This window comes from Phycodurus eques, unplaced genomic scaffold (genome assembly GCF_024500275.1).
Source record: "Phycodurus eques isolate BA_2022a unplaced genomic scaffold, UOR_Pequ_1.1 contig_27, whole genome shotgun sequence".
Classification (NCBI taxonomy): Eukaryota; Metazoa; Chordata; class Actinopteri; order Syngnathiformes; family Syngnathidae; genus Phycodurus; species Phycodurus eques.
Genome location: NW_026904024.1, coordinates 311237 through 330546, shown reverse-complemented (window position 1 = coordinate 330546; position 19310 = coordinate 311237). Strand labels below are relative to the sequence as shown.

Below are 19310 nucleotides of genomic sequence, written 5' to 3'. Positions count from 1 at the left end.
AAGGCACAAGAGAAAATGAGACATTTCACTGAATGAAAGACCGATCGGTTTTCTGTGCCAAGACTTAAGCGCGTTTCCTCATGTGCATTCCAGAGGCTGTTGTAAGTCTCGTCTCCCTGGAAGGTGAAACATCCTATCGCGTGCTCCGAGCGTCTGACGGCTGGTTGTGGGCCGGCGACGCGTTATTAGGATTCCCGCATGGTTTCTGGGCGGTTTTCTTCATGCCCCACTACAACATAATTGGCTCCTGCGTCACAGGAAGGGCGGGCTAGGCCCGAACGCGTTTTCACATTTGGACGGAATCAAAACCAAAGAAGCTTCTCAGTTTGTTATCAAGGCACAATTTTATTGAACTGTTGTCTCTCAGTGGGAACCCTAGGGGGCACTACATGAAAATAGTGTATTACATCAAAGAAGAAGAGGACATGAAGAAGAATATAGTTTCATCTCAAATAGATGGCCGCTGCGTGCTGATCGGTAAATAAAGCGAATCAAAAAAGAAATCCGAGACTGATTCTCGAGAACACGACAGCGACTAAACCGGACTGGCGTGAGTGAGCGGGAAGCGCAGACAGCCCGCCGCGAAACTTTCACGCCATTTGCGTGGTCGCTCACGAACTAGATGCTATGCTAAGGAAACATAATCATACGTGACGTCAAGCCGCGTAATTTCCTACACTGCAATGTGGATACATATATATATATATATATATATATATATGTGTATATGTGTTGTTGTTGTTTTAGCAATAATTAATGTTAAGGGACACTACGTAGCATTTTTAGCTGCTCAATCGAGATTGCTGTATTATACATGGGCTACATTCTCGTAAGCGAAGAATTTCCGATTGATTGACACACGAGCGGTGACCGAGCCTGACTGTCCGCCATCTCGAGACGGCAGCCGCCGCCGTAAGGGACGAGCGGCGCCAAAGCCGCGCCGGCTGAGACACCGGAGGAGAAGATCAGTCGATGAACGGAGCCCGGCGGATTTGCCCTCCTGCATTTTTACACACGACTTCATTTCTGATCTTATTTGTTCTGCGTTCTTTGTATTTACGGATGACTTGGATTGTTCCCAACAAATGTTGACGTGTTAAATACTTATTTGTAAAACCAAGGTGGCATAAAGCAATTGGCAAGTATCTCTGTTATTGATCAAATGATAGAAGAAATGATCCATAATTGTGTGTTGACCACACACACATAAGGATTTGGTGAGTGATTTACATTTCCGATTGTTTTTCGGGGATGAGGAATCACTGTTGCACACCTTCACACGACAGTACATTCACTGAGCATAATCCTTTCGAGGCATCCAATAATTGGGCTCTTGCTAACTTGGATCTCAAGAGAGGAAATATTCTTCAATTCAGCCCGATTGTCGGTGTGTGTACCCAGTTTATACACTTAGAATTGACTTTGCTCAGTAGAGAGGGAAAAAGCTTCAAGTTGGCCCGATCGTCACAAACACAACATCAAATAAGTCGGCCTTTGCTTCAATAAAGGTCCCTTTTTTTTTTTTGCCAAAATGCTCAATGCTCCGATAGGACTTCCATTTGTGTGATGACAATGTTGTGATGTGTTCGACTGAGGCCGGAGCAACAGAACAGGCCACCCATCTGGTCCCCTTTCTGCAGGCCCGTCCCCCCTCAAATTGAGGTGCCAATCACCGTAATTGGCACCCAGCGGCTCAATTGTCCCGGCGTGAACAAGCGCCTCATGCTGTCGGCCCATGCCGAGGATGCGTGCGTGCGTCTGTCCTGCAACTACTGTAACATCCGAAATATACGATATAAATATAAATATCTATCCTCCAGGCAGGAAAATGCGATCCGCTTTCTACGGGGGAGCCATGAGCTATTTGGTCCGAAGACGAAACGTTTGCTCTGCTCAACCATCTGTGAAATATTGAGGTTTTTTTTTTTTTTTCCCGCCCGTTAATCTCCCAAAGACATACCGGTTTGTGCTTTGTGGGCCTTAAATTAAAAAATAAAAAAAAGAATCATTTAATCTGAGGCAGAAGGGTACGTGAAAGGACTGGCAATGAAAAAAAAAATCATTATCTGAATAAAAACTCAAATTAGCTGACCAACATAAAAAGTCATTTCCAACAAAAGGCATTTTTAAAAATGTCATTTGTTACACGATTTGGATAAGTCCTCAAATATGAAACGTGTGAATGTCGAGGGAGTGTAAAAGATATTTGGACTGCAAAGGAGCGTGGAGGAAACATCACAAAGACGAGAAGAGGCAAATGACAGAGACGCATATTTATATGAATAAAAGTACATATAGATTATTGTTCGATATCACGGCTGAATGTGAATAGAAAGGCCAGCCCGGAAAACAGAAGAAATCCTCTTTAAATAAGTGCAAAATGTTAATGAGACAAAGAACTGGAAAGGGGATTTAGAAAGGATTTTTTTCTTTTGTTTTGTCCTCTTCCATTCCCAAAGAAAGACCAATTTATATATATATATATATATATATATATATATATATAATACTGTACATATAGTTCAAGCGATGTACAAAAAAACAAACCAAAACAAAAACTCAGCGTGACAAGTAGTGCTCAACGAAAAGCGGCGACCACGCGGGCGGAGGGCAAGTCGACCGAGCAGAAGGGTTCCAAAGCGTCGCGCTGCGACGACGAGGCGCCGTTCAGGCTAGAATTCGAGATTGCCTCTCGAAAATGGCCACCGTCCGTATGGCGGCGTGGAAAGAGGCCCGTGAATCAGACTGAAATGGGCGTTTCGGGAGCGTCTATGAAAGCCTTCCGCTCGCGTACGTGGCAAATGTTTGACGTTTCAGGAAGTGAGCAAAAACTCATTCTGCAGCGTGTGGGAGCGTATCAGTGGCTTAATGAGGAAGTTAATAGAGCGTTGCATTTGCGTGAGCATTTAGTATGTGTTCATGAGCGCAACAACATCAGTCGTGTGCGTGTGCGTGGATATGAGAGAAAAAAGAAGTCTGCATTTGAGGAGTGTGCGCGGGAGGGTCAGCCGTGTGCGTAAGAACTAGAAGACCGCTTTACGCACAGAGGCCACTGGTTTCTTTCGGACCTGCGGACACCGGTTTGAACAAGTCTGGTCACCTTCAGGAAAACCAAACAAAGAAGAAAGCAATAAAAAGCTCCCGACGAGAGTGACGGAATCAAATCCATGAAACGGCGGCGGGCAGGTGGATTAAAAAACAAGTCGACAACTCAAACGGAGGCCAAAATGATTTCAATTGCGCTTTTTGGAACGTCGCCGAAGGCTTTCCCGCTGTCGCGAGTCACGTCAACTTGGAAACAGACTGCGTTCCATTGGACGCGACAGAGCCGTTGTGCGCAAGCTCGTCCAATTGCTTCCGAAGCGGAGAGGCGGCTCGCAAGGACACCCAAACATAAAGTGCTTCGAACGTGGGCATGAAGTTGGAGACGGGCCGAGGGTCGTCGGAACAGGAATCACGATCGGCAAAACGCCCGAACGAATCTCACCTGTTCTCATAATCGCTGAGTGTCTTTATGTAAAACCCTGAGATGCCACGAGGCTGGTACCAAAACCCCGGCAATTGGTGTCAAGGAAGTAAGCGGAAGTGGTCCATCTTGACTGTTCGAAGATCTTCGTATGTCAGGGAGGAGCTCAATTCAGCCTGGGCGAAACTATGTTAGCGGAAGTTACGGAATGTCCGCTATGTGTTGTTGCTCTACTGGGGAATGTTGTAACATGAGGTTGGGAAGGGCGGCACGGTGGCCCAAGGGTTCCAGCGTCTGCCTCACACTTCTGAGGACCGGGGTTCAATCCCCGGCCCCGCCTGTGTGGAGTTCGCATGTTCTCCCCGTGTTTCTCCGGGCACTCCGCTTTCCTCCCACATCCCAAAAACATGCATGAATTGGCGACTCTAAATTGCCCGTAGGTGCGAATGGGAGTGCGAATGGTCGTTTGTTCGTATGTGCCCTGCGATTGGCTGGCGACCGGTTGAGGGCGTAGCCCGCCTCCTGCCCGATGACAGCTGGGATAGGCTCCGGCACGGCCCGCGACCCGCGTGAGGAGAAGCGCTGAAAGAAAATGGATGGATGGACGGACGGAGTTTGGAAGGAGGGATCAGGGTTTGTGGTATATTTATGGGAAACTATTCATCTCGGCAATTCGAAACATTTGAGGGCGTCCAATTCTTCCCCCCCCATTCGCATCAGGGTTCAGTCGTGCTCACCAGCGAAAAGTCAAGTTTTGCTGTCCAAGCAAAGAGCGCAGGCCGCAGACACCGTGTACCGAGTGAACCAGGACCGGTGAATTGGGGTCAGAATCCAAAACTATGGCAGCCAAAGCAACTTCTGGCATCTTTTGAACAAAACGATCAGAACTAGAGCTACCACAGTATTATTTCACTCACAAACACAAGCGAGTCAAGAACCACAACCATATTGAAATAACACGTTTAAATGCTACACTTTTTTTTTCGAGCACAGGCTGTGTTCGGAATCATCCACGCATTTCCTCGTTCCCGATCACGGGTCCAAATCCAGCCCCGCCTGTGTGGCGTTTGTGTATGTTCCCCCGTGCCCGTGTGGGGAGAAGCGGTACGGAAATGGATGGATGGATGGAGTCAACAGTGACATGCAATATTTTTCCAACACGACTCGGGTGCACCATTAACGACGTCTGCTGTTGCATAATTAGAACGGACCAGAATGCGTCAACGTCTGCCGGCGGAACTCCCGTAATAAATGTTGAACAAAAAAAATCAATTACGGTAGCATTCTATTGTTTGAAGTGGAGCGTCTTTCACAAAACCAATCCGGACAAAGCACTTCATGTCTATCCGTGCTGCGATGTGGTATGTGGGCTCCCTCTACTGGTGGGCAAAAGAATCGCTCAATGAAATGTTCAAACTGGAGAATGCTGCAGCGGGTATATTTTCATCCGGCACAGTACGTTTCTTAACTGCGGTTCGGTGGTATTCGATGTGGACTGTACATTTAACCTTTCATGTGTTTGTTTTAAAATATTTATTGAGGCACAATTTTTATTTAACTGCATTATTTACGTAGTCTTTTATTTCCCTGTATTTAAGCGGCGTTAAAGTAAAACAAAATGGGCGTGTTCCGGTGGCTTACAATAATATTAAATACAGTAAAGCCCCACAATAAATGAAATCCGCAAATTAGTGGCCACTTATTTCGGACATAAATGTCGAAATTTCAGACACGCAATTCCATGCCAACACGCGATTCCGACGTGGACAAGCGCACGTGCGGACACGGTGGCAACGGGCGATTTGCTGTCTTAAGCATTGGCACCGTTTCTCACAATGAAGTCAACGAGAAGCATTACGGGAACCCAGAACTGACCGCGGTGATGTTTTTCGCGACAGCCAAACGTTGCTCTTTTACGCGCGTTTGTTCCTGTCAATCTTGTTCTGAGTGCGCTCATTAGCCATTCGTCAGGCTGAGGTCGGTATTGGGGAATTGATTTGAAAACACTTCGCTCGCTGTATCCTGAAGCAGTTTGGTAACTTGCCAAATGTATGAGTTGACGTTCCTCCAGAGGGTTTGTTTCTCTGCTAAGAAGAAGTCATGACTTCTACGTTCCAATCCTATTGCCAATAAAGTGAAGTGTATCAGAGATGTGCCGGTGAGTCACTGCACGACACTGTCGCAGAAAAAGAAATCCGCAATAAGTGAACGGTGATCAAGCGAGGGATTAAAGTACACTTTCAAGTATTCAAACGTTTTTGTTTTTGATGAAGCTGCTGTATTTTAACGGGGGTCAGGCTGGTGATACTTGGAGAGCAAAGTATTCTTTTAGGTGGCGCTTGTGGAAAACGTTTGGGGATAACAGCAGAGTTGAACAAAAACAAAATTGCAAACGCACTCGAGCGAATAGCGAATGATTTCGAACACAGCCTCCGCGTTTCTCCTCGAATTTCACTGCACGAAAACCACTTGATGCTGTGCCGGCTCTCGTTCAGGCGCTCACCTCACGCACGCGCACGCGCACGCGCACACTGGACAAAAGCATATCAAAACAGCAGGGAGAGTCGATTACATGAGCCACACGATACCCCTCGGGTCCCGGAAGTCATTTTAAGAAACCGTTTTCTTCCCGCCGATATCGGCCTCCTTCCGGTCCATCCTCATATACGGCTCAAAGGCCGAAGAGCCGCAGCCGTAGGCGGAGGTCAGCTCGTGGTGCGCGCCGCCCAGCAGAGGCACGGAGAAGCACAGGGAGCGCGCCGGCGGCACGCCCAGCCGGGGGGGAGCCGCGGCGCCGCCCGACGTGGGCGGGGGCAGCCCAAATGTCGCTCCGGGGAAGGAGCCGGGGGGAGCGCCGCCGCCGCCGCCGCTCATCCTGGGGGAGGCGCAGGAGCCGCTCAGCAGAGATCCGTTGGCGGGGTGCCGCGGAGGAGCCGGGAGGGGGCTCGGGGCGGGCGGCCCCGGGCCCGACAGGAGGCGTCCCTGCTCCAGGAGACGGAGGATGTTGCAGGTAGCTAAAGACTCAGAGGAAGAGGACGTGCGCTTGTCCGAATCCTTGCTGGTGTCCTTCTTCTGTTTCGTCCGACGGTTTTGGAACCACACCTTCACCTGCAGTCAAACAAACGAGTCACACGGTGCGGCGGTTGGGGTGAGGCTGACGACTGCTGACAACTCCAAACCGCTTACAATAAGACTCAACGCATCAAAACGACTTGACTTGTTTTGAGACCATTTTCACTTGACACAAGTAAGAAAAAAAGATCATACCCCACCGGCAAAAAAAATGTCGAGTAAAAATCAGCTTGAAACAAATGAAAATTGTTGAAAAATGTTTTGACTTTTTCCGGTGATGTTAGTTTTCAGATTCGTTTTGAGTTCTTGTTGGAAGTACCTTTCTTTTTCTTTCGCCACTGGCAAATTTCAAGTAAAAAACGAGCTCGGAACAAGTTACTTTCGACGCGATGAGTCTTATTTCAGTTAGTTTTGACTCGAAAGAAGAGAAATTCGATTCACCTCCTGACCAGCGGGGGGCGCTTTGCCTGCGTCTCGCGTTGTACGGACGGAAGCCGCAGTCGACCAAAGAAGAACGCGCGGAGCTACTTCGAAATCGACTCGTCCGTTGCGACGAAGCACGATACGCGACGCCGACACGAAAACCCATCAGAAGTCGCCGTGGCGAAACCGTACACGGAGAAGGTACGTTACTGAATACAGAAGAGCGCTCGCCATTTTTGTGGGGCCGGGAAATAGGGGACACGAATCGCGCCGAGGTCCCCCGAAATGGTGTTTTTCGCACAGGGTGATACTTGTTCTTTTCAAACGATGTCGGGACACCTCTATTTTCACTTGTGGAAGCAGCGCTTCATCACCGAGCCGCCATCCGTGCACGCGGAGCATGGATGAACCGTGACTTTATCGAGTTGTCTTGCTCATTGCCTCTGATTCCTACCTGCCGGCGGTTCCCTTTTGCACAACAGCGGGCGAAACTGATTCCCAGCCGGAGTTGCTTCGGAAGCGCACGGGCCGCTATCCCAGAAGTGTGCTCGGCATTGTGTTGTTTCAGTGTTTTCCCTTTCGGTGAACCCTACTAGATGCATGCGACACCGCTGATTGGCGATCAGCGGTGTCGCTTCTGGCTAATGTTTCTGTCGCAACTGTTCACCGAAAAAGCCACGGATCGGCACCAGCGGCGAGCCGCGCATTTGGTTTACCCGAGCCTCGAGCGGGGATTTAGCCGACTTGATCCGCCTCTTAATACCGTATCGCTTTGCAGTTCAAGAAACCATGAATACTACTCGATGCGAAATTGCTACATACCAACACTTTATCTGTGCCGTGCAAATAACGCGAGACAAGATGATCATCATTCAGAACCCTGTACAGCGAACCCCCTCTATATGGCTGCCATTGTGTTCAACTAAACAGGCCCAAGTCCACCGAGATGAGATCATTATTTGAGCGCAACGTAGGAGTCATTCTCATGTCATTGGATCCGAAATGGCAAAGACACGGCGGCCCACTGAATTTCCACGCGAAAATCAATACATTCGACTGATACGAGCATTTTGAATGATCGGCCGTTGTTGCCCATCAAAAGTTCTGAATTCTTTCGAAGAACAGAAATTCAAATTCATTTGAGTTTTCAAGGTATGATGATTTTTGTCATCCCGAAATGTACCTATTTCTGTTTCATGCAATAACTTCTTATAGGTTGTCTTTTCTGTGTTGCGCAAGCCTTCCTGATTTGACCGGCCTTTTCTAAATAGGATAAAGACGGAGAAGGTTACAGCGTGAGAGTTTGAAACTCGGACGCAACGAAAAAGGTCGCCCCTAGAAATTGGTGCATTTGCACCGGTTTGAAAGAGTCACAGCGCGGAAATGATACGACGACCACTGGAATTGTCTTTACACGCTGATGCCGCATCGCACGACAATACCTGGCTCTCATTCTGCGCTCTAATTCGTCCAAAAGTGTTGTATCATGTTGTAGGCAGGACTCCGTGTAGGCCAGTGACGTTCATCCACACCACATTCTGTCATCCATGTCTTTATGGACGTTGCTTTGTGCACTGGTGCACAGACATGTTGGAACAGGAAGGGGTAATCCCCAAACTGTTTGGGTGTCCAAAAGCTTCCTTTCACTGGAGCTCAGTGGTTAATATTTTGGACATTTCCAACAGTTTGGAGATGGCCCCTTCCTGTTCCAACAGAACGGTGCATCGGTGCACAAATCAAGGTTCATAAAGACGTGGATGGGGATGAATTTGACTGGCCTGCACAATCCCGACCTCCACCCGGACGAACACGTTTGACCGAAATTGAATTCCTAAAAGGAACATGTAACGTGATTGTTAGCCACTGGGACATTATGCACACTTTGAATATGAACACTGTGCTAAAATATCGGGGAAAGAAAACCCTTCAAATGGTTCCATTCCAATGTAACTAAAATGAAACAAACAATTCTTGAGAATGAAACGCAGATGTACGGAACCTAAACGTTGAACACCGCCGAACTGTACTCGGGCAGTGGTACGCGTCGCACTACTTTGACGATCCCTGGGACAGCTGGACGGTGAGAAGGAATTTACAAGGAGGAAAGCTCTGCAAACACCACGTTCAGTGTTTAGGGCGTTGTGCGTCGAGCGCAGGGCACGGCAAGGTCACCGCAGAGTAAGCCCGTGCGAAAAGTCGATCCCCGCCCCGGGCAGATAAAACCTTCACGTGAGACGCGATCAGCGTGCGGCGAGGGCGGCGGCGTCGGGAGGCCCTGGCAAGCGAGCTTCGGAGTTAGCCGGGGGCCGTGATGCCAGGGAAAAGTCCACCACGCCCGATGTTCCATAAAAAGCTTTTACTACGCCTCCAGGCAGGGGGCGGGGCCTACGCTACTATCCGTGGCGAGGGATTTGATTGGAGGGGAATTGATGAGAGGAGAAGAAAGCAAAGCTGCCTTTGGTACATCTACACCATTGCACGTAAATCCTTTTTAATGGGATCCAGGGTTCAGCGCCGGAGCACAGATTACCGGGGAGATCCGGATCTGGCGTGACCTGCATTTTGCGCCGGGCCTCTGCTGACTTGCAGGGTGCAAGCGGACGTTTGCTTCGATAGCTTTGGCGGCCACACGGGATCTGCACGAAAATCAGCGGTGGGAAGTAACGAAGCGGCAAAAGAAAATCCAAATCTCAAACATTTCTGAAAGGATGTTGAGAAGCAGATATGTACGTCTCCCCGACACTAACCGCCACGAAGAAAGCCGCTTCGGCTCACGAGAAGAACATGGGCGGATGGATGATTGTGACGCCTCATTCCGTAAATCTGACATCCCTTCGACAGAAAGCTTGTTTTTTGGGGGGGGGGGGGGGACGACAAAAGGCATCTTCCGAAAGGAATAAAGGAAGGAAAGGCCTCCGTTTTTCATTCATATACAGGTCGTACGATTTTGTTAGAGCCCAAAGGTCAAGAATAAAGTTGTTCTTCTTGAAATAGGACTTTCTTTTCTCGTTAAACTCTGACTTTCATATAATGACTTTAATGATGAGTATCTTGGAAAAATGCCACTTTATTATTCTTGGAAGATGAGGCCGACGGCTTTGGAGTTCTTGCCAAGATTAAAAGTGAATTTGTGATTGTAACTGCAGCTTGATTGATTTCTTTTGTCTTTTTTTTCCCGAAAATAGGCCACTTGTTCATTCCGATGGCATTTAGGGGTACACGTTGTCGCCACGTGTGATCGGCGTTAGGATTACGAGGGCGGTCTTTTTTTGCCCTGGGCCCGAAAGGTTTAAGAGCACCTGAACTAGTCACGCAGAACTTCCCGGTGCGGGGCTGACCGAAAGCAGCGTGAGGAAAACAACCGAGACGGCTATTGAACAAAGAAAACCACAGCAGACGTGCAAAATTACCAGATGGGAATTTGCAACGCACAAACTCCGCAATCGACACGTCGATATGCTCCGTCATATTGTGCTGTATGGAATATGATGAGGACTGACTACAAAAATGGGTTCGACACTCCCGGGCTACGACGAGAACCATCGGGTCCTCCGTGGCATCGCCGGGAGAAAAAAAAAAAAACTGCCGACCTTTCAAGATCTCACCGGGATCGGTCGCCATCGGAGCGGCCGGGTTCAGACGGGGGTTAACCCCGTCTTATAGAGCGGCCGATAGATACGGCTGCCCTAATCTCTCCTGAGCGCAAATGCACTTTTGTGACCCGCCGCCCTCCCCCCGCACGGTACGACATACTGCAGGGGGCGCTCTCGCGACATCGCCCATTTGAACCACGTGACACTCTTGCCTCTCTGTTCAAAATACATCCAATCGCAATGAAATGTCACAAAGTCAAGTGATTGCTTCTACGAGATTTTCAGCGAAGGCGGCCTTCCGATGGACAATTAGTCGATCCGGGACAGAAGAAATATTCTTGGCAGAAGTAGAGGGCCCGACGCCAAATGTCGCTCGGCGCCCCGCGGAGACACGGGCCGGCTCCGTCCCGAGGCCGAGTGTCGTCACAACGAGGCCTCGGTGCGGCTTCCTGTCGCCGGCGTGGGGACAATCGCGCCGCTATGCCCTCGCGACGGCTGTTCCTCCTCGCCGGACGCGGTCCGCCGGAGCCGCGACCGAGGACAATGCGCGCACAGACCGCGCCGAGACGCACGACTCGCGTCACGTCGCGTTCGGGCCGGAACGCGACGTGACGTCGCGACCGACCTGCGAACAAACCCGCGCTCGTACGCTCCGTGACGTCGCCGCCCGCCCGTCCGTCGCAAACGCGGCGGATATCAAAAGTTCACACACCCCCGTTCAAAGATCAGGAAAAGGTCATTGGCGTGTCGTTTCATCAATAACGGTAAAGACTGAATTTCCTCTTCCCCAAAAAAAATCCATTTGCCGTATTTGAATTATTGATTATTATCATCCATCAAAAGTTCCAAACGGTTTCTAAGAAAAAAAACATTCGAATGTATTTCAAACTTTTTCTTCCCCAAAACGTCTGGACTGTTCGGTGTCCGAAATGGTCTTTTTTTGGGGGGGGGGGGGGGTCTCCTATTGCTTAATATTCCGCCTTTGCCACGCAAACGCATCCCAGTGTGTTCGGAGTTCCTTTCCCCCCGCGGTGCCACTCAAGCTGCCTTTAAAATTCACGCCACGGCAGACAGCCTCGTTGAGTTGAGGCGCCGGGGCGAGGCGGCCATTTTGCATTCGCACAATAGCACACGTCGGAATCAACGGGGTTCTTTCTCAGATGGGAATAGGCGTGACGTAGGTCGCACCTAATTTCTTCGGGTGCAAATGAAAACGGCCCGTACGCACTGGATGTCAAAAGTCCACACAGCCAGGAAAACCCCCCCGAGAACAGCTGAACTTTATGATTCAGAGTCAACTTTCAAGAGCGCCAAGTGTATCCCGTGTTTATTTGTCCTTCGCCTCTCCAATGCGTTTGCATTTGTGCACATTATAGGGAACGCGAATGGTGAAAAGAATTGTTTGCAAAGGATTTTTCTTGGTCTCTCTTTTTTTTTTTTTTTTTTTTTTTAAACCATAAAAAGCTGACAGCCGCCGTATAAACAAATGTCCCACTCAGATTGAAACCTTTTCCCAACAATCACAACATTCATTCATCCTCCTCCTCGCTTCCGCCGGGCGCGAGGCGGGGGCACACCCGAACCGGTCGCCAGCCAATCGCAGGGCGCGTCGAAACAAACGAGCAATTTAGAGACATGTTTCGGGGGGGGGGGGGGCGTGCAAACTCCGCTTCATCTTAACCGATTCAACATGACTGCACTGTCTAACCCTAAAAAAAAAAAAATCATCATTAAAAAAACGCGGCCTATTTTGGACGGAAAACATTTTTGAAAGTCATCAAGTTGACAGTTATAAAGGATTCATTTCACAAGAACAGAAGCTAAGTGCAATTTAACGGCACGAGAAGCTGCAAATGAACGTGGATGACGACAGCGCCTTGTTGCACTTCGTCGTGATTGCGCAACATGTTAAATAGTCGTCGCTTGCATGTCAATTCACAATGAAATGAGTCATTAAAAAAAAACTCTAAATAACGCATTGAACAGGATTTTGTCATGAATTAATTCACATTTTTGTCATGAATTCACATGAATTAATTCACATTTTTATCATTCATTCAAATTACATTCACATTCATTAATTTCATCCAAAATCGAAAATGAGTGACCGAGACTCGCCGTTAAATGGCGACCAAAATACCGAAAGCCCCAAAACGGCAGCATCCCGTTCGAACGCGTCCCCGATGGGCGCCGCTGAATTGCAGACCCCCCAAAACGCTCGTCTGCGGTTCCAATAAAGGGCAGCAGACCCCCTGCAAAAATAATTGACAATTACAGGCGTCCCCCGTGCTGCCATAATTGCCTTTTTTTTTTTGTGGGTGACAGCGGAATTTTTTGCAGTGCGCCTCGAACAAGTCGGAAAAAAAGGCGGAATTGTCGCAATGAATATAACATTTTAGGATCAAAGAAAAGGTTCGGTGTGCGAGTTTCAAATAAATTAAAAAATGCGATCGTGGGGGGGGGCAGGTTTATGACTGCTGCCAGGCTGCTGATTTTAGAGAGCCTTTGTTTTTCCATTGGGAATAAAGTTAACATGACGAAATGTGGCGTCGTGTTGAAATCATTCCGACAGTAATCATCATCATCATCATCATCATCATCATCATCATCATAATACCGATCATGATGCTAAGGGGTGAGGTCACCTGCGTCTCCGACAGGTCGAGCTGGCGGGCCAGCTCGGTGCGCTCGCGGCCGACCACGTACTGGCACCGCTGGAACTCCACCTCCAGCCGGTACAGCTGCTCCGCCGAGAACGAGGTCCGGGTGCGCTTGGGCCGGTCCAGGTCCAGCCCCTTGGGCAGCACGATCTCCCGGATGGCGCCCTTGGCGTCTGCGCGCGCGCCCGCGCGCCGGGAGGAAGAACGGCTCCGTTATTGTCGGCGTCGAGGAGGACAAGTTCACCATCATAACGGCGACCTGCGAGCTTATTCGGGGCTATTTTCATCATCATCATCATCATCATCATCATCATCGTAGTAGTCGTCGTCGTGACAAAAAAGAGAAATGTAAACTCCATTGCCGCTGCTAATAATAATCATAATCATGTATTATTATGAATCAGTTGATTTGAAAGGGGACCGTGCAATTTCATCAAACACACGAAGTCCACGTGGTTACAAAATACATTTGCAAGACAGGAAAACATCATCAAAGACTGAGTGTATTATTAAGAGAGAATCAAAGCACAAATCATTTGAAAAAAAAAAAACATCACATATTTGTCTTTTAATGTTTGTTGGAAGCAGTTGAAGCTCCTCGGGGACTGAGTTGTGCAATTTGCAATCACGACGATATTGCAGGAATCCCCCCCCCCCAAAAAATCGGCACTTGTCGCATCATGTTGGAATTGATCCTATTGTTACTATTGCTGTAACGTCGACTTGTTTTCCTTTCATACAATTAAACCGCTGTTAATACTACTTTGATTCCTAATAACAGCATCATTCTCACGACTACTACTGCCGCAATTGTCGATGTAATCATGATCATGACGATTCATTATTAGGATTATGATGATTAAGATGATGATGGACCCTTGTGAGGACGAAGAAAGCGGACGCTCGGATGACGACGTCCTAACGGCGGCGGGATTTTGCGACAGGAGGAACGTTCGTCGACGGTTGGTCGCGGGTTTCGAGTCATCAAGTATGGAAGACCCGCACTCCGAACACGGGAGAGCCGCCGATGAATTCGATAGGATTCGAGCAAAGAGCTCAAATGAGACAACAACGCAAAAACAAGAACAAACAAACAAACAAAAAAAAAAAAAAACGCCAACCTGCTCGCGAGGCCGTCAAATGGGACGCCCAAAAAAAAAAAAGGTTTGTTTGCTTTTTACGCGCGTCGAAGCCGCAGGAGGAAAAACTGGCACACGCGCAAATAGACAGATAGACGGACGGACGAAAGCGCAGACTGCAGCTGAACTCTCCGTGACCTCGCGGCCTAAAGAAGAAAACTAAACAAAAACCCCAATTGAGTGAGCAGAAGGCGACCAAAGTTTTCCTTCCTCAACAAAAGACCCAAACGGAGCAATAAACGGAACGGGTCCGTTTATAATCATCATCATAATCATCATCATAAGGAGAAGTTGGCGTTTGTACAAACAACGGAGAGAAGCAGCCCAGCTTGCGCTCGCCAAGGTTTTCCGGGCGTCCAATCTTCGCTTTCTGCGCACCGCTTTTTGTTGTTCTTTTGTTTTTTGGGGCCCAAATTCTATTTTCAAAGATGTTGTTATTGGATACATCTCGGTACTGAATGACATCTTGATATATATATATATATATATATATATATATATAGGTTTCGTTTCGTTGTTGCTCTCTTTTCTTTTTTTCCTTTTCTTTTTCCTTTTCTTTCGGCTGTCTTGCAGGTTTCGTATTGTATCTGCTGATTTGCTTCTCTCGCCCGGGTTTTATTTTCAATTCCGTGCCCGATGTCTCGCGTCCGTCGTGTTATTGTTTTTATCTTTTTGTTCTTTCAACCTCGAGCGAATATTAAATTGTTTCACGTTTGGTCTGGTGCCGATTATATTGTATCTTTTTCTTTTCCATGATTCTTTGGATTTTGGCCGCTCCAGGGAAAAAAAAATAACCCTTTGAATTTGATCGTGTACTTTAGAAGCAGAGGATGAAATGCGGTCATTTGCCTTCGAAAATATAAAATATGACGCGCAACCGATGTGCAAGCACAAAAGAAGTCCCCCCCCCCCCCCCCCCCGCACAGGAGGGCGCGGACAGCCGAATATTCGATGAAATATCGTCTCGCCGCTCGCACACAAAGACCACCCGTCCGGTTCCCGAAACGTTTTGTCGCGTGCGCGCTTCAAAAACGGGAACGTTGCGCTGGGAAAAGTCGTTTTCGGTCGCACGTCATTCAAATGTACTCAACTGACGCCGTCGGCCCCCTTTCGTCCTCGAAAACGATCAAATCACGTGAGTTGAACACTTTTCAATCTCGTGCTCCCGAAGAATCCGATTTCAATGAGGTCAATTCCATTTTTTTTCCAGCGTCCGACGACGACGACGACACCGGGAGAGGAATTATTATTTTTTTTTGGAATTTGAATTGCCTTATTTGAACGTGTACATTGCACTTGATTTTTATTTTTATTTTTGTTTGGGGGGGGGGCGATGTGGAAATGACATCAGTTGAGCACATTTGAATTTTGCGTTTGCTTCTCCGAGCGGCTGCTGCACTCACCCCTCACCAGGATCCTGCGGCAGTACTCGGGGTCCGCCGCCAAAAGTTTGTCGTGGCCGTCCTCGCTGGAGGACGACGACGTCCCGGTCGTGTCGGAGGAGCTCCGCGCCGGCGAGCGGCACTTGGCCTCCGGGGGCCGCCGGCCGCTCCCGTCGCCCGTTGCGGCCTGATCGAACATCACGCGCGGCTCCCTGCTTGTCGCCTTCCTCCCTTCTCCTACTTGTTGTGGGGCATGCCCCGCGCCCCGCGCCCCTGCGCCCCCGCGCCCCCGCGCCGGACGCGACAAAAGCGCTCACAGAGGCAACACCTGGCGCACAAGAGGATCGGAGCTCAGGTGCGTCGGCGGCAGGACGCGGAAGTCCATTTTAAGGGAGCCGATCCCGAAAGACGACGCAAGCCGAGTTGTGGAGAAGGTGCAAAGGTGGGGTGAGGTGTGGTTAGGTGCGCCCCCTCCCCCTCACGCGCGCGCGCGCGCACGCACGCACGCACGAGGTGGGCTCAAGTGAGTGACGGCGGAGCCTCCCAACGCTTGAATTGAAAGCGAAATGCAGCCCCCGCATTTGTTGGGGGGGGGGGGGGGGGGTGGATTTGTGTCGAGCGTCTTCGTTTTCGGTTGTAAAGGCAACTTCGCCGGTTCCTTTGACGTCACGTCCGGCTATTCCGCGATTGGCCATCATTTGGAGCCGTGCCGATATCGGCGTGAACGCAAGACACCTCGGTGGTCCGCAGTCGGAAATCCAAATACGGGCCGAAACGCGCGCGCAAAGGGGGGGGGGGGGGCGTCGTAAATCCAGACAGGAACTCTTTTTCCTTCACTTTGTCATCAAATCCTCTTTCGCAAATAAGAACACGCTTCGATCACATGCAAGCGACATGTTGGGAGTTGAGTCAATTGCAAGGAATCTTTCAGTGTTTTGGGGCGATTGGAGTTCCCACAAATACGTGACAAAAATAAATAAATAAAGATTTCCGCCTCCAATTTTGTATTTCAAACATATTTTATGATACCCCATTTTTCCTTATGTCAAATAATTCACGTACAATTGTAATTTGATATCACTTGGGGGGGGGGGGGACGTCTTACAATTTCACGTACTTGCAATGGAATAGTTTTGTTCCTCATGATTTCAAAGGAAGAGCAGTTGGGAAGACGAGCCGAAAGGCCTTCCCCGGTTGGGGCGTTAAAAGGTGAAAGGTCGAGGCGAGCGACAAAAGTCCGGGAGGCGCGATGGAACCCGAAGAAAACAAGTAACCGCCTCAGCGATCGCATTCGAAATGATGAAAAGGGCCTCAGATAGAAAACCCGCACGAGTGTTCAAGTCCACCACAGAGCAAATGTCAGCGAGGAGCTTCCGGTTGGAAGATGCAAAACTTGGCAAAAAACGGCAGAACAATTTGCACCCGCTGCGTTGCAGTTAACTTTTTGGAGCCCTCACTTTCTTCGTACTCTTTTTTTTTTTTTTCTTTAAAAACTCTTTTTTGTTTTTTTCTTTAAAAATAAATAAATGACGACGCGCGCGTGTGTGTGTGTGTGTGTGGTTTACACGTCGAATTATACGATTGCAGGGGCGTGCCCGTGAAAGTGATCAATGCAAAAAACGTGGACGGTTTCCACGCAATACGCATTGACACCGACTCCATTTTGAAGCGCAGTAATTCCAATTATTTCCCACGAACGACGCACACAAAAACCTCCACTTGATCCCGTTTGTCGTCGCACGTGATTGAAATGTGCTCGATTGACGGAGGCCCCTGTTCCCTGGAAAAGGATCCAATAAATCTTCTGTGCAACCGACGCGCGCGTTGGAATGAAGTCAATTCCAATTCCAATTCCAATTCCAATTCCAATTCCTTTTTTCAGTGTGTGCAATCACGAAGCGACGGAGCGTCACGGCCACTTTCAACGGTTTCTTTCTTGTCGCATCAAAACCTGCCTCAACGACAAGATTTCCATCGTTCCTAGTGTTTCCCAGCACAGTTGAAGTTCTCGATGGGATGTTTCAGATGCTCTCCCCCCTTCACGCGCGCACTTTTTGAGGGTTTTTTTTTTGGTTTTTTTTTTGCACGTGCCGTGATGTGCTGTTCACGCCACAAAAGCGCGTGGCCTCTTCAAACCAACACTTGGGCCCTCGACGTCATCGGGGGAAAAGATCGCAAAAAAAGAAGAAGAAAACCCCTTTTTTTCCTATTTAGAATTTTGCGAACACACTCGTTATAAAACGTAATGGTAAAAAACCGATTTTCATTTTAGGAATAAAAACGTTCCATTGGTTTTGTCACCGTGTTGGAGCCGAAGACGTTTTGTTGGTCATTTCTGTTCGGGGCAACAAACTAATCTGCTGTAATTGATATCATGATGAAAAATAACAATCGGTTATTGAAGCGTCGAAAGCATCGCGAGTCATGAGTTGGTGGCGCGTCGGCGTGTCCTCGCCGGCTGTCTAAGGACGACCTGCGGCAGCGTACCGCCACCTAGCGGGCACTCAACAAACTGCGCGGCGCGCCGCAGTTTATTGGAGACAAAATAGAAACGACCAAAGACATTTGACAACGGTGACCAGATCCGGGACGTGGGCGGCACAAGGTGCGGGGAGCAGCAGGAAGGAGGAAGGCGATTTGTGAATGCCTTCCTCCGGCATCCTAACTTCCAGAATAGTGCCCACACCCGAGTTTGGACTGCGAGGCTGGGGGAAGATCCGGCCCGAAAGAGCCGTTTTCAAGCGGGAGCCTAAAGGCGAGCAGTGCTGCAACAGCACAAACCAGTTGGCCAACTGTGCGCGTTTCAATCGTTTCGGTCCATTTCAGCAATAACGCTAAAGACACTCGGAACCAATATATTGTACATTTGGCCCTTTTTCAGGCCGCCTCGGTGACTTCCACGCCTGAAGTCCCGCTTTTCAAAAAGTTACACATGAGTTCAAATGTCAGGCATTTGAAAGACGATCCTTATTGACTGAGCAAATTGTGGGGGGGGGGGGGTCGTTGGAAACAAAACAAAAACCAAAGAAGAAGAAGACGACATTTTGTCCTTAAAGAAAATCCAAATGCGCCAGCGGCACTCGTATGAACGGACTTGAGAAGCGTCGTCTTTTTCAAAAGTCAATCTGTCTTAAAAGAAGTACAGTAAGATGTTGTCACTAGAAATTCGACTTGACTGTGAAACGCCGTTTCACAGTCAAGATGGCGGCGGCCCACCGAAACTACCTTCCTTGCATAACAGCGACTTCATACAAATCGTACGAACTGCTCAATTTCAGGATCAGAATCCTCTTTATTCGCCAAGTATGTCCGAAAAACCACACGAGGAATTCGCCTCCGGTCGCCGGAGCCGCTCGAGGGCGACAACGGACGGTCAATTGACGGAGAACGCTTTGGACACAGAAAGACATTGACGGAAAAAAACAGTCACTGAGCAATAAAGGGTTCATAGTTGTCTGGTCGTGCCGCCACATTTAGTTGAGTATTTTTTTTGTGTGACAATTGTGCAAAAGTTCCAAGTTGCCCTTTAGACTCTGCAGCTACAAGTGCACAAACGACCCTCAGCGCTCAAACCC

At 48.8% G+C, this 19310-nt stretch overlaps 1 protein-coding gene across 1 annotated transcript; it reads right to left on the bottom strand.

The window, feature by feature from the left end:
• Positions 1 to 2168: 2168 nt before the first annotated feature.
• vax2 (ventral anterior homeobox 2) lies at positions 2169 to 16333 on the bottom strand. The gene is made up of 3 exons (XM_061669892.1): positions 15757 to 16333; positions 13200 to 13387; positions 2169 to 6574 (listed from the first exon to the last, which is right to left on the bottom strand). The coding sequence occupies exons 1-3, from the start codon at positions 15932 to 15934 to the stop codon at positions 6077 to 6079; spliced, it is 864 nt and encodes a 287-aa protein (XP_061525876.1). The 5' UTR covers positions 15935 to 16333; the 3' UTR covers positions 2169 to 6076.
• Between the last annotated feature and the right edge of the window lie 2977 nt (positions 16334 to 19310).

What these genes read in the sequence shown, in the direction of transcription:
- vax2 (XM_061669892.1), bottom strand. Translation starts at nt 15,934, where the DNA reads ATGTTCGATCAGGCCGCAACGGGCGACGGGAGCGGCCGGCGGCCCCCG. An exon ending in CCGCAGGATCCTGGTGAGGG is followed by an intron (nt 13,388 to 15,756) that starts GTGAGTGCAGCA and finishes GCGCGCGCGCAG; the next exon opens with ACGCCAAGGGCGCCATCCGG. An exon ending in TCGACCTGTCGGAGACGCAG is followed by an intron (nt 6,575 to 13,199) that starts GTGACCTCACCC and finishes GTTTGACTGCAG; the next exon opens with GTGAAGGTGTGGTTCCAAAA.